This window comes from Streptopelia decaocto, assembly GCF_964273445.1.
Source record: "Streptopelia decaocto genome assembly, chromosome: 3".
NCBI classification, from domain to species: Eukaryota; Metazoa; Chordata; class Aves; order Columbiformes; family Columbidae; genus Streptopelia; species Streptopelia decaocto.
In genome coordinates, this window is record NC_138656.1 from 48,104,572 (window position 1) to 48,120,469 (window position 15,898).

Below are 15,898 nucleotides of genomic sequence, written 5' to 3' on the forward strand. Positions count from 1 at the left end.
GCTCATTCTTTGCTACAACATAAAGGTTAATGCATGTAGACAGGATAACTTGGTTGTGGCAAAAGCAGTTACTTTGGGTTTTGAGTTGTGGTGTGTGTTGTTTTTTTTGTTGTTATTGTTTGTTTTTTTTCCTTGTTAATTTTGAACTGGTTTGGTTCCTCTTTCCAGTTCTGTGTAGTGCCTGCCCATGCAGAAGCTTCATTCCCTTACCTCCTGAATACAGTCTTTGTGCTCTTCCTGACCTGTGTTCATCCTCATGCCCCTCAAGTTTGCGTCTGTCTACTCTTTGTGCTTTCTCCCAGCTTTACTCTGCCCATTTATCCATGATGAAAGAGTGGTCATGGAGGGGGCCCTGTGACCTTTTCCTGCTGATAATAGATCCAGTATTTCTTGAGCCTGCCAGTCACAAGAGAAAGAGACTATGCCTAAAAACTTGGAGTTGATTAATTTTTCATTAGCCGTTTGCTTGTCTCTTCCTTCATTCCTTTCACTACTTTCTGCCCCATCCCCTCCCCATTGAAAATACCTATGAGTTAAGATTTTCTCAGCTGCTGGCTGTCATGCTAAATGCACTCAACTTACTTATGAAAATATTTTGTGTTTAATGACTTCAGTATGCTTGGATATCTGGCAATGAAGTTACAGTATGTGTGTCACTGTCATTTCAATGTCAGCGTTACAGGATTGCTTGTTTGCTGGAAAGACATACCAGGGGATTCAGATGAGTTTGAGTGTCTGATGTATTCATTAGCTCACAAAGTAACACAAACAAAGCACCAGCACTGTTAAGTCCCCAAAACTGCTGTTGACAAAATTACTAAGCCATTACTCTGTAAAATAATTCAACAGTGGTACTAAAACAGAAACAGTAATATACTGTCATTTTTGACTGCTTTTCATCATTGATACCGTATCTTCTAGAGACATTCTGGTGCCATTTTTCTTGAAGTACAACATGGAACCACTGAATTTTTCTCCAGATCTTCCATATTGTTGTCAGTTAAACTGAATAGTATTAAAATTTATATTCTCCAGTCTACAGAAGTTGCAGTCTTGGATGCTTTCCTGAAGTGGATCTGAAGGAGTTTAAGAATGGTGAAAGCTACCTATTTGTTAAATCTCTTTATTTTGTCTGATTTGAAGTTTTTGAAGTTCTTTTCTTTACTTCTTCTATTGGATATTTTATGATACAGCTTTTAATTGTCTAGTTTTAACAGTGGATCGGTCTGTTTCTGTGCTATAAATGTGATTTTTTAGGTATGTTTTTAGACTTTTTGTTTTGTCATTATATGTTACTGTAACAGGCCTATTACAGTCTCATGAGAATGGTTTTGGTCAATCAGTGTGGTGGGCAGAAATCAGAATCTCAGCCCCCAGAACTGTAACGCATTGAAGTGGAAATTTATGACCAGTCATGTGGAAACATGCCTTAATTCCTGTATTACAGTGTGTGTCTTATACGGATATCTTTATAGTTTTAAAGTGTTTTCTGAATGTAGCCAGTGGCCAAGTTCAAGTAGAATTTAGATAAAATCAGGTTATTACATTGAAGTGTTACTTCACTGAGAAGAAAAGGTGAAGTGTTTCTACCCGATTTTTTTTCTTATTGACTTTTTTGTCTTTGTCTGTGAAAAGTTTATATAAATCATTATGCAGAGGCACAATGTAGAATGTGCATCCTGTGAATATGGTAATGTAGACTAAAATGTTTTTTTTAAGGTGATTCCTGAGTCCTATACAAACAAAAGTTCTCAGTTTCCATCTCTCTTGTTTTCCTTTTCAATTCTGCTCTTTCCGAATCTTCTTTTCCCTCCTGCACCCTTCCTTTTCTTCTAAGGATGCTTTTTTGAGGTGAACACATGTTATTGAGCTACACTGTCTCCAAAACAAACAAAAGAGGGTGGGGAGATGATGAGGGGGAGGAGGACAGGGAAAAGATACAGCTGCTAATTTTTAATTTTTTAAACTAGCCTTGAATTCTGTAGCATTTGCATAAGCTTTATAATAAAAACTAGGGGCTTGACAGTGAAACTCTACATCTTTGTTTTACTGTGTTTGCCAACAAGAAAATGTTAAAATAGTAGCAAATAGATTATTTGAATTCTTGTCTAAAATGGTATTGATAGATGTTTTGCCAGATGAGATTGCGTGAGTAGAAGGTTGCCACACCTGTGAAATATTGTGGAAAAGCAGCCAACCCCATATGTTGTTTTTTCCTCTCTCGTGCCAACATCCAAGCCAGTAGAGGGTATATACCTTTATTGCACCTGCTAGGAAGTAGAAATCCTTATAGCATTGGGTCTTGTAATTCCTCTCTGTTGAACATGAATAAGCAGCATGCCCTCACAGCAAACAAGGCCGACAGCATCCTGAGCTGCATTAGGAAGAATATTGTCAGCAGGTTGAGGGAGGTGGTCCTGCACCTCTGCTCAGCCCTGGTGAGACACATCGGGAGTCCTGGCTCCAGTTTTGGGCTCCCCAGTGTGATAGGGACATAGACATACTGGGTTGAGTTCAGCGAAGGGCCGTAAAGGTGATTTGAACTAGGAGTGTTCAGGCTGGAGAAAAGATGACTCGGGGATCTTATCCATGTGTATCAATACCTTATGGAGGGAAAGTAAAACAGGCAAAGCCAGGCTCTTCTGGGTGATGACCAGCGACAGGATGAAAGGCAATGGGCACCAACTGAAATGCAGGAATTTCCACCTGAACACAGGAAAACACTTTTTGCACTGTGAGGGTGATTGAGCACTGGCAGGGGCTCTCCAGAGAGGGTGTGGAGTCTCCATCCCTGGAGTTGCTCAAAAGCCAGTGGGGCAGGACCCTGAGCAACCCACTGGCTGGCCCGTCTTGAGCAGGGGCGGATTAGGTGATTGCTAGGGCCAGTCACGGGGAATCTGTGATTCTTGTGTGCCTCTGATTCGGTATTTAGCTGAAATACTGGGCGATGGCAGATACCAAGTTGTATGTTTTCACATATTTTTTCTGAACGGTAATGTTAATGAAATATTATTAATGCTATTAGGGGAAAACCTGTGGTTGAGGAACAAAGCTTGAAACAATGTGTGGAATGAAATGTGTTTGGGGCTTTGTTGCACAACTCTTCACATGTTAGTGAGCTCTTACCCACGTAAGTAGTCTCATTGACGTCAGTAGGACTACTCCTATAAGTGTTCACCCATGCAAGTAAGGGTTGCACAATGTGTCCTTGTCTGTAATGTACAAGCGTATGGAACACACTATTTAATTATCACTTCAAACCCTTTTATTTTAGTGGCATATTCATTTAAATATCTGAAATTATACTGCTTTTCCTAGGCTGTATTTTACTGACACAGAGATATCATTACATCCATTACCATAAAATGGAGCAGAGATGGCATCTCTGAAAAATCATCTTTCCTTCTGTTCATTTACACAGCTGAAAAAAGGGGTGTCAGAAAAAGAAAATCATTCTCTTCCTATGTGTTTTAAATAAATTGGAGTTTCTGACGTTTTTCTGACAGTTTGATGGAGTCACTACTTTAGTTTCACTGCTTAATTAGTCTGAAGGTAGTCTTTCTTTTCTCCACAAAGACTTAAATAGGGTTTTTTGTATATTTTAAATGTCAAAGTTTAACTTTTTATAATGAGGCATCTTGTATCTATACTTTACAGTAGTACCAAAGGTAAGGTAAAAAAAAAAGCATTTTCCAAGATTAATTATTTGGTACTAACTTTTCATATATCAACTCTACTGGTAAAACATCTGCTGTAGCACTTTTGGTGGGGTTGGGGGAAGATCGTGTTGTACTCTCTAACATTCAAGTGATAAAGCCAGAATCTGTGCTACAAAACCTGATTTTTTGGAGACTTTTGGAATCAGAGACTTTTCTGAAACTGCTGTAAGATAGTGCATATGAATAGCTGGAGTTAGATATCTTTGGAATTGTGAGATGCTGTAAGAATACAGTGTTATAATTTAGAAAAATGAGCCTATTCTACTTTGTAAAGAGCATAGATGTTACTGATTCAGACTAGTGATACCTTCACAGAGAGATGATCTCTAATGCTGAAAAAAAATCTTTTAAGGTAATAGTTAAAATATGAAAAGATGATAGTTAAAATATGAAAAAAACCCTTGATTGCTTTAAGCTGAAATAATAAAAGCTCATAGTGGATTTTTTTTTAATAGAAAATTCATTAGTAACCTGAAGAAATTAACTGGGAAATGTGCTAAACTCTTCTACAGCTTGAGTCTTTTATTTAAAATTAGATGTCTTTTTTTAACATATATACATTGGTTCAGCCTTCAATTTATTAGGCTTAACGTACAGCTGGCAGATGATACTCTTTGGGTTAATCAGTATGTCAGGATCTTAACAGTGCTTTAGATCAGGTAAGAATAGCAAATCCTGATCTGTGGTGCTCTAGGTAAGGTCCTAGTACTACCAAAGTAGAGAACACTCAGGTGTCCAGTCTTGTTGGTAGGTAGTGTGTTATTTGACTATGTGCAGTTGTTATTTAAACCGTTCTGTGCCCTTGGAAATTGTCCTAACATGTCTGCTAATGTAATTGTTAAGATGAAGTGAGATGCTCCTTTCAGAAGGAAGAGCACTCTGTTTCCTGTTTGGTGAAGCGAGACTTGACATGGGCATGCAGTATCCTTCAAGGGAAGTTTCACCATACTGGATCTTGTTTGTAGAAGTTAAGTAGCATTTTAGTGAACAGCACTATACATTTTAAGTATATTATAAAGCATTTGCAGAACTTTATTAATGGGAGTTCATTTGAAGAAACAAATCAGCAGTAAAATTTAGTAATAAAGACAATGGGACTACTCTTGACCCAGAAGTTTACTCAAGAAGGAAACTACTCCAGGATCAGGTGTCAAATGGGAGGAAGACATTATGTCAGACAGAAGGTATTACGGGAGAAGTCATAAAACAAGAACTTGGTCGCAACACCTCTACCCAAGGGAAGAGTTAAGGCATTCTTGCCTTGTTTAATCGTTAGATTTTAAGTAGTTTAATTTATAGCTGCATATGATCTTCCCAGAGATTAAATATGTGCAAGTCCTGAGTGTCTTGACATTTTTCATCATGAGTTATGAATGAACTGCGTTTTAGTACTTGTCACCACTAAGTTGAGTATTGCTGGTCAGGTGTATTTTGGGCAGAAGGCAAGGTATCCTGGCTGTGTGTGCTGCATAAGAGAATAAAAAAGAACAAATAATTATAAGCCATAATGAGATGTTCCTTATATGTGTACAAATACGTTTTTATTTCTGTGTGATGTGTTATTTTTAATTACGTTGATAATTATTTTTATCAGTAACCCTGAGATGATACATAGCTTTCTCTTCAAGCAAAAACTTGAAATTAATTTGACTACAGTTTGCAAGTCCTTAAACATGTCTGTATTCCTCTTGTAGCGTTTTGCAGAGTGTTAATTAAATTCCCAAATTTGGTCCACCTGGAACTACCTCAGAGTTACTCCAGTGTGGTGATTAGAACTGGAGAGAAGCTACTCTCAAACCAAGAAAGTAACAGAGTTTGAAAAAGCCCCATACATCAAATAATGGAGAGTATTACAGCATTACACTATATGCGTCCTGTGCAGGATTGTGCCATTCAGACAATCAGAATGTGTATTGATACCCTATGAAAAGTGATGATTCAAATTAGGAACACATTTATCTCAAGCGTATATATAATTCCTGTGGAAAGATTATAGGCCTTTTAACTCTAGCTAATGAAAACTGATTTCATCAACACTCTTCTGTGCCATTTTTGCTTTTTAAATTAATATTGAAGCAGTGCTCAGAGCTGCCAGTACTATGCAGTTCTTGAGTGCTGGATTTTGGGAGACATGACCAGCTGAGTATCAGTAGATGTCCAGGGCTCAAGCTTGCAAGAGGCTGCTAATATCAGAAAAAATACTGTGGAAGTTGGTGGGGACTGTAGGCTCTTATGTCCACATGTTGCTCAGCATCTGGCCTGGTCAGGTGCTGAGATAGATACAACCATGTTTTTTTTTCATCAGGAAAAGGGGATTTGAATTACAGAATACAAGATGAGGCTGTCTTCTTTCTCTATGAATGCATTCCATCTCTGTTTGGCCGAGCGGTTTTTATTCTCTTTGTAGAACTTCAGCAATGCTGCTGGTGTCCTGACTGACATGTTGCATCATGTGCTGCTGTAGCTGCTGCACTTGATTGTGAATGAAACTCTGACCTAAACATAAACAGAGCTTGCAGTGTTATGCAGTGACTGGAGGCTGGCATAATTAGGCATTCATCTTTATATGAAGATTTGAAATGTAGGTGAAGAAAACATATGTCCTTTTTAAATTCCAAAATTGACAGCGTAGTCTTTTTCTGTACCACATTATTGTTTTTCACTGCTAATGCTGTCCACACCGGAACTGCACATTGCCTTTTTTTCTAGCAATGCAGGTGGGAGTTGGAGTAGGAGGGGCAAGAAAAGTGAAGGGAGTGTCTCACAGATGAGGTTTTTAGTTGATTTTTTCAAGAAAAGAGAAATGAAAAAGAGGTTTGACCATTCTGATGGGTTCTTGTTAGTTATTATAGTTTTTGCCAGAGCAGTAACGTCAAGTTTCACGGAGTCTGGGCACTTGGTTGTGTTACATTCCTGTATATTTAAATGGATTAAGATAAAAAGTCTGACTTGAAAAGGATATTCCAAAACTGACTGTGCCTGTGGTTTTGAATCCTGATGCTTTGAACAAAGAAGGGATTCATTTAATGGGATTAATGCTTAATCCAGATGAAGCAATGTACACACATGCCTTGAATGCTTTTGAAAATAACTACAAATATCATTTATAAGGTTTTGTAGAAAGATACAGAGAGGTGATATTTGTGTAAGAAAGAGATGGGTCAAGACAGCTTTGAATAAAGGAGGACAGAGGCAGAGTTGTGTTCAAATTAGCTCTTCTGGATTACTTTCAGATATTTTTAAGGCTCCTTTTTTGTACAAATATGGCATTTATTTTCAAGTTCTGATTTTGAGGAAGTGTTACACGTCTCTTCATTTTCATATTCCAAATTAGAAGATTTATTTTAATACTTTACATATTTTTTTAACTTGAGGTAAGGTTGTTTTCTGTTTCAGATAATACCTTTTCTGGAAAGTGTTAATCATCGTGATTTGATTTTTATTTTCTTAATTATTTTTAATGGCTTGCAAATTTTCTATGTAGCACAAAATATTGTTACTTTGAGAAATTATGACTTTGCCCATATTTACTGTGACTCTGTGCTTACTCTCATTTCAGGGAAGTGTTGTTTATTAAACCAAACAAGCCAATTGTTGTTGCTGAGTTTGGTTGGTTGGTTGTGTTTTTTAACTTAACTATTTTTTTAATGTTAACAGATGCAACATTTACAACATTTACAGTTATTTCCTTTCATCTTTATTAACAATAGTTTTCTTGATAATTAAAGTTCATCCAGGGTTTTTTAAATATTGACCAGTATATACTTTCACAATGTGTTTTCATTGGGTCTTGTCTAACTGGGCAAAAAGTATATACATCAAACACGGTTGCCAGCGCTTCGAGGATCCCAATGACTGCAGTCTTTTAGAGTGTACCTAGGATAAAATGCTGAGACTCAATAAATATTCGGCCAGCTCATCAATTTTTATCTATTCTCCCCTGCCTCCCCATATGCCCCCCAGCCTGGGAACCAGAAACTTTAGGTGAAAACTAAAACTCTTGCCCAATTATGAGACTTGATTAAGCTAGTGGCTTTAGAAAAAAGACCAAATATCACAACACTAATGAAAAAATTGCAAGACTTGCTAATGATGTGACTGACTCATGTTGTTGCTAAATGGAGCAGATTTTTAAACACAGCTCTAGGCTTCAATTCTTTTTAGCTCATTCAGTCAGTTCTGCCTTACACTGTGAAGCTGTTTTCAGAGGAGAGTGCAGCCTAGATTGAGAGTCAGAGAGTGGAGCCGTTAGTTGATTCGGTACTACACAGGTTATCTTAATATCTAAGAAATGTTTTAAATATTTTAGGCAGCATAAAAATTTCAAAGCAAAAATATAATTTTCAAGTGGGTTTATTTGCCTTTTATTTTAAGGGAAGGCTGCTGGTGGCTGGCTGAAAGGCAAGGAGTAATTACTGGTAATTGGTGTTTGAAGGAGGTCTTGTTTCTTAGTTTATTTTGGAATCCAGCTGTGCTGTATCTGGGATAGTAAACAAACAGTGTGAAGGAGCGTTCTTATGCGCTGGATGTTTTTTTTTGTCTGTGCTGGTACACTGCTAGAATTGTTCTTGGCTGTGCATTGTCCAAACCCAGTGAGTGGTGTCCCAGGCAGGTCCTGGAAAATTGCTCTGGAGCAGGGTCAGGCTGAGGATGGTTCCCAGCAGGCAGTCAGCATGTATTCCTGTTCCAGTTTTCCCTCATTTTCATTGTTGGAGGTCAAGAGAGCTTAATAGTAAGGATGGAGGAATTTGTAAGCCACTTGGTTTCAGGTCAGTGAGCAGCCCTAGACATACTTGGTTTACTTACTGGTGTAGACAAACCTACAGTGTTGCCTTGTACAGTGCCATTATGGTTTAAACCAGTCAAGTGAGTTGCTAAGATGCTGAGTTTGGTATACTTTGTCACATCTGCTCAAAAAGCAGTTTCTCCCTTAGGATATAAGTGTGTTATACCTTTTTTACCTTTTTTTTTTTTTTTTTTTTTTTCCCAAGTGTTGATATCCAGTTTTTTTCCAAAGAGCATTTCACTGGCATCTTAAGAGGACAACAGCATCTCAGACTGTGACAGTGTTTACAGTTTCTATCTCTCCTAAACCCTAACAAAGGCATTATGAAGATTGTGGTAATCAACTGGGTGAACATGAACGCATTTATTACATTAATCTTACTATTCCATAAGCTCTGCCCACTGTTACGCTTGATTCTTTATTGGTCATTCAAATATGCGTTTCATTTGGAAACTGTCTTCACCCACTTGAGGGTTCGTGAAAAATATTTGTACCTGTGAAATCATCTGCTTGCATAGCATGCCCAGCTGCAAGGAAAGTTCCCTAATTTTCAATCATCTTATTTAGTTTTTTGTTTTGTGTTTGTTGTTTGTTTGTTAGTGGGGTTCTTTTTCTTAGTGCTACAGATTTTCTTTTTGACTTCTGGAGCTGTTGGTTTACTTACACTGGGCAGTAGGAAATTTCTCTGTGAATTCACTTAATCTCTTTCAGGGTTTTATACTATGAAATGCTGGAGTTGTTGAAGTGACAGCTTTGTTGGTAGATGCAAAGGGGAATCCAGGCTTGACTGGGCCAGGCAATCACTAAATCAATCAATCTAGTCCTAGTACCCTGCTGAAATATATAAAAAGAAAAAACAGATTGTGGTGGTGGTTTGGAATCTCTGTGAATAACCATTCCTCTTCAAATAGCTCTACTAAACTTGCTAAATTACCTTCAAATAAAGGTTTCTTTATTCTTTTCCCCTAATTAAATGAAGCCCATTTTTTAAGTATTAATCATAGGACCACTGAAAAGATAATTACTTGTTAAACCAGACTATCACAAATGTTTGACTTCCAATTTTATGTTGAAATTACTGGACTCTAATATATAGTAGCAATATTTGTATTTTCTATAGTTAGTTTACTAAAATAACAAAGGGAAGAAATCCACCCACAACTCTGTCTTTAACTATATATATTTCTGCTATTAATTTTTGTGAAAAAGAAACTCTATCTAATAGATTGTGAAGGAAAAAACAATCAACAAAACCCTCCCAAAAACCCCAAACCCTGAAGCCCAGAACATTCTTATACATGCTTCATTGAAAGCTGAGGAGTTTTTTTAAAAAAAAAAAACAACCAAACACAAGCACCACCACAAAAACAAAACAAAAACAAATCAACACACCCCCCCCAAAAAAAAAAAAAAAAAAGGAAGTCAACCAATCAAAACCCCCCAACCCAACCACAAAACACAAACCTGAAATTCTGATATCCTGTCATGAACTATGCCAGTTAGATGAACAGTTTGAGACTCAGGCACATGCAAAGTGGAAAAACACGGCTATTGTTTATTTGGTAGAGTGCACCAATACATCATTTTATAGAAGTGCTATAAGTAAATATAATGGTTTCTGTTCTATCATTTGATTTACCCTTTGCACTCCTAACATCTCAGAATTACTGTCCTGCCAGAAAGATCGTTCCCTCTGGCAGTAAATCAGCCTTTGGCTAATCAAGGAGTTGCCTGTTGGGTGGTGTTTGGGGACACACTATCTTCTGCCCTCTGCTTTGTGTGCAGCTTTGTCAAGTTTGTATCATCTTACCTTATAATAAATGAGGTGCACAAAAAACACAATAAGGTGAAACACTTGCATAAAACCCAGCATTTATTGAAAAGCTGTATTTCAACTTTACTATTCAGACAGGGTTAGCCAAGAAATGCAAAAAAGGAAACCAAACCAACCTTGATTAATGTTTTCCGTGTTGATGAATGAACTTTTAAAAACAGAGCAAGAGAGCAAAAAAAGACCAAAGAGAGCATTTCAAATCAAGATGTACAAAGAGGACCTAAATGGGTGTGATGGTCAGGAAGAGAGGAGCTGCTGAGCTTGCACAACTGGCAGACAGCCAGAGCTGTTTCTTTGCCTATGGTTTGTTCAGAGGGAAATGAAAAAAGGGAAAGATTATCTAATACGTGTCCTTTTGCATGATACTTTTATTATCATTTTCATTATTTAATCACAAATCCAGAACAAATAATTAATGCGTGTGTAAAACATGACAAAGATAATCAGCACTGAAATGTGAGTTTATCACTTTAAAATACGAACACATGGGAGAAAGGTGGTTTGAAGTGAGTGTGTTTAATTGAACAGGATGTATGTGTAAATCAGGAAGGCAAACTCCAGTGTATAGAAGGAATGAATGAACATTCAACCCAAATTCCAGATTCTTCCTTTAATTCCCAGAGGAATTACGTTCATTCCAGTCCTTCTGTGCTTTCTGGCCTGCTGCATGCCAGGCTGTTGGCCAGAATTCAGCCCTCCCAAGTGATGGTCCCCCATGATAACTTCCACAGCTCTGTCAGACTGGAGACAGGTTCCAGATATAAGAGGCAGTGCTTTCTGAGGATGCATGGAAAGAAACAAGGGGAGCTGTTGTTTGGACTTTTTCAAGATACTACATTTTTCTTAGCTGAGCATATTACAAAATCTTATTAGTTACTCTGGTTTTCCAGTATGTGAGGCGATACCTCTGTTGGCTGAAAAATCTTTCATGTGGCACACGTGTACTTGTTTTTAGATGCATTGTGATCTAAATTTATAGACTTTCACCTAAGGTTAAACAATCAAAGTAGTGGGCTTTTTGTTTTGTTTTGTTGTCCCCACACTGTTAGTCTCCTGATTTCATTGATTTAGAAAGCGATTTTTCTTCTTTACTAATGAAAATCAGGAATACTCCTTTAGCTCTCTTAATACATCTGATCCAGGTCTGGAGATTCTTGTAATGAAGTGGGAATGCTGTTATTCGAGTCTGTGACATCCACTGGGACCTGCTGCCTATATGGATTAAGAGTAAAATGGGTATTTTTAAGGCAGGTTTGGGCTGATGTGGTGGGAATGATGTGTTGCAGTTGGTGTGGGAGGGTGACATGTGGCTGCACTCTGCAGGCCGGAGCTGTTGCTTTGTGTTCTGATATTGCTTCTTGAAGGCTTTTATAGTAAACATTTGTAAGACATCTTAAAGGTTATAGTTGTTGACTACCATTTAAATTACACTGTAGCTGTTTTCAGCATGTTCTGAGACTGTGTGAAGCATAAAATAGGAAAATTGATCTTATTCGATAGCACAAATACCCTCCAAAAGAGGTCAGTGTTGCTTGGAGGGGAGTTACTCTTCTGTCTAACCTAGCCTTCTTTTTGTGGAGAATTTACACGTATGTTTGTATACACTCAACCCAAGAGGAAAAGACTTATGTAGTCATTAGAGCGGTTGTTACTCCTCTTCCCTCAGATCTCATTAAGGCCGTTGTACTGGGCGTGCGCGCTTCCTTTGTGGCAGCTCAGTCCCTCGGGACAGCTGCGCTGCTGCCCTCCCTCAGGCAGCCCCAGCACTCCGGGGCTCACCTCCCTGCGGCCAATGGTTTTATTCGGGGCATTTGCAAAGAGTATGATCACACTGTAATTATTTTTTAATTTGGGAATGTATTTTTGATTGTGTCTGGGATCTGATATTTCTGAACTTTGCTTCTTGAGATGTGTACTGGCATTTTCTTTATGTTGCAAATATTGTAAAGGCCTTTTACCTACAATTAGTTTTATTTTGATAACTCAATTACTAAGGCATTGGAAGCATGCATGTGAAAACAGTTTATATTTCTAAAGTTACTGAAGTAACTACAGTATTTAAAAATTGCAGTTGATTTTGATGTTCTATAATAGTTTTTGTTGCTTTTGCTGCCACTTGCAGTGCAAAGGCTAAATTTGATGTTCTACAAGAAATACCAGTTCACTTTTTAATCTCCTACCACCTATTTCTTTATCAATATATCATCTTTCATATCTTGGAAATAAGTAATTTTAGAATCATAATCATAGCAATAAATTCCTTCGTGGCCGTTTTTCTTAGGGAATATTTGTGTGTACTCCTGCAGGGGACTTTTTGTACACAGTATCTTGTTGGATATGCTTTGCTTCTACTATTTTCTATATGACAGCTCTTTTTTTTTATGGGATATTGTTCTGTCTGGGAGGAGACAATTTAAATAGGCATGTATTCCATCAGCATGTTATACAAAAGGATGTTGATTGTTGCTGGCATCTAGGTGTTGTTTCATGCAAGGAATTTCATGCCAATAGTGTAATCAATTAATATTCTCTCTTTCAGGTTTAACGGATGAAAAAGTGAAGGCCTATCTTTCTCTTCACCCCCAGGTACTGGATGAGTTTGTGTCAGAAAGTGTAAGTGCAGAAACTGTGGAAAAATGGCTAAAAAGGAAAAATAACAGACAGGAAGGTAAGTCCATTTTATTTGCAGTTAATATTTAGCTTTGAACAGCTCAGCTCTTATTTTTACCTCTAAAAAGGAAACCTAGTTTTGGTAAAACTTGACTGTTATAATTTTTATACCTAGGTTCCACCATTTTTTAAATGCCAAAAGAGGTTAGCTTTTTTTTTTTTTTTTTTTTTTCCCCCTTTGCCTTAATCTTTTCAGCTTGTTGGCATTTCTATTTTGGAATATACTGGTATTTATTTTGGAGGTTCTTTTTACCCATTTTGAGTTACAAATACTGTTCCCACCAATCTGTAATATCTTCTACATTAGTGTATGTTTTGAGAACATAATTTGATCTTCTTGGATCTCGATTTGGTAAGTTTTGAATTAAAATTATGCAGTACATACAGGATATAAGCTGGGTATATTATCTCCAACATTCCTATTTGCAACATGTATTAAGTCAACTTTAGGTATGAACGTTGACACAGAGGCTCTTTAACAATCTCTTGAATTCTGGGGGTGTTTCTGTCAGGTTGCTTTAGGTATAAGGCATCACCGCCTAGACTCAGAAAACTTTCTTATCAGTTGACCTGGGTTGACAATGATCGTAAATTTTGCAATGATATTAAATTTTGTGAGATTATATGCAAGCATAAGATTCATGCAATTCTAACAATGATTTGGAATGTACCAGGTAAGATGCAAAAGAGGAGATTACTAAGAAGGTGAGGAAAGAAACACAGATTTTACTCTGCATGTGCATTGCTCTGTGGCTGACTTCTAAGTTGCTTGGTGTTTAGGTTCTGCTGATAATTCCCATTTTAAATAGAGGGCCTATGGCTACTCCCTAGGCAATAACTGTGTTTTCTGAAGAATTATGGAAGAAGAAAATGGTGGGCAAGGGACAGAGAAGACTATATTGCGATAGGCTTCACCACCAAAATCTATGTTTCTGATACTAAAGTGATATATTGTTCTTGGTTTAAAGAGGTTACCTAATAGAAGAGTAACAGTATGTAGCAATAGACCACCTGTTTATTACTTTCTTTATGGTTTACAAACTTCAGTACTGCAGGATGACTATTGTTATAATCCACAAATGCAATCAGAAAAGCAGTGTTATGAATCAAGAGAATAAGACATGACAATGTTTTTTGTAGACAGAAAAAGTACTTTAATGTTACCAGAAACAAATACTACTTATTTCAAAGACTTGTGTTCATGTGGAAATGATTTTTTTCTTCTATGGTGATTGAAATCATTATTAGAAATCATTCCTTGTTTGAAATACGGTTTATGGGTCAAGGATTTTGATGCTAAAACTGAATGAATGCTTTGGATAGCATTTCAGCTTCAAGAATCTTATATTGCTGAGTTGAATTTATAATAAGTTACTCAAGGTTTCCCTTTATTTGGGAGGATGTAAAAGTGCGCTTGTGAAAGTGCTCATACAGTTTTTTTAAGCCAGTTGCAAAAACAAAGTAACTGCTGCCCATTGTCTTAGTTAACACTAATAGCTGCGATAGTATGGTTTGTCCATTGTTTTCTTAAATTTTAAAACTTCTTTTTTATGGCTAGCTCTCCACAAACTGTTGAATTAAAAATGTCAAGCCATAGTTATGCTATCACTATCATTCAGCTTCATATCTGTTATCATCAAGCGGGTCTTTCGGCCTGCATTTCTGCCTTCTTTGTGCTGACAGTAATCTTTAAGGTGGCCGTATTTATTACACTAAAGACAGTTAGGCAGATGTGGCTTTTGTAGTGTATTATTTTTAGATTAAAATAAGCAGAACCAGATTTAAGACTACACTGGCAGAGTCAAAAAGAGTAATTTGAATGCATTTTGTTTATAAAATGAAACAGATGCTGATTAGCCTAAGCTGTGATTTTCTTCTAGAAAGATAAAGGCTATAGCCAAATAAAATGTCTCTGATAACAAAACATCTTAATTTGTCAGATTGCAACATTTTTAGGAAAGAGACTTGCTAGATGATTTACTTGGTTTACATTAGATATGTACAAATCCTACTGCCAGTGAAAAATGAGGAGGAGAGATGGAACCAGTTCTTTTGTTTTCAGCATGGATCTCTGGTGACTTAAAGTGAACACGTAGCCTAAGTCACTTTACATCAACAGGGATATAATTTTCTCTGTATCTGTCTTGCTTTAGTGTAGTCTACTTTACAAAAGTTTATATCACATAATGTGATACAGACAGAAAAATAAGCTTTGTTTTTATTAGAAAGTTGCCAGGCAGGCGAAGTGCTGTTTTCAGATCTCTGGCGTAGTGTCCATACTCTCATATGTTGGTGACGCACAACAGTCATTAACCTATATGCAGAAATTGTGTCCTGCCCAATTTACAGGCATCCAGCTGTGTGGACCTTCAGCCAGAAGTCAGTGGGCCTGCAGCCAGGGTAGTTTATCAGAATTTCATTAGCATGAATATAAACTGAAATGTCTGATTTGGACTTCAGTGAACGCAATTTATCTGTGACTGAGACTCGCTGAATAAGTTACTTTACGTGTATTTTTTTTTTTTTTAACCCAAAATACTGGAAAGGGAGGCAATCAGTAAACACTGTGATGTTTAAGGTATAACTGTACACCAAAATATCATGAGTTATGTTATCACTGTGTGCCAGATAAATCTTGTACATGTGACAGTAAATATTAGACTGAGTGCTGCTCATGACAGGTTGATGGTGATCTGTATGGGAATATAAGATTATTATTATTATTTTTTTTTAATTGGAGAAAACCTCCAAAGGCAGCCCTGGGAAGGAATGCTGCACATACTGGTATTTGGGTATTCACATTAACTTTTTGAAGCCTGACTATTACCTACCAATAAAATACATGCTCAAAACACACCCAGGCCTCTTTTGTTGCACACAGCATTCCCA

The 15,898-nt window shown here is 37.1% G+C and overlaps 1 protein-coding gene across 2 annotated transcripts in view; it reads left to right on the forward strand.

Moving 5' to 3' along the window:
• The window catches only part of PDE10A (phosphodiesterase 10A), a 190,792-nt gene that overhangs the window by 62,709 nt on the left and 112,185 nt on the right, over nucleotides 1-15,898 (forward strand). For both annotated transcript variants that reach the window (XM_082049801.1, XM_082049800.1), the window contains one exon: nucleotides 12,879-13,007. In XM_082049801.1, the coding sequence (XP_081905927.1) occupies nucleotides 12,879-13,007 (129 nt within the window). The remainder of the gene's footprint in view (nucleotides 1-12,878; nucleotides 13,008-15,898) is intronic.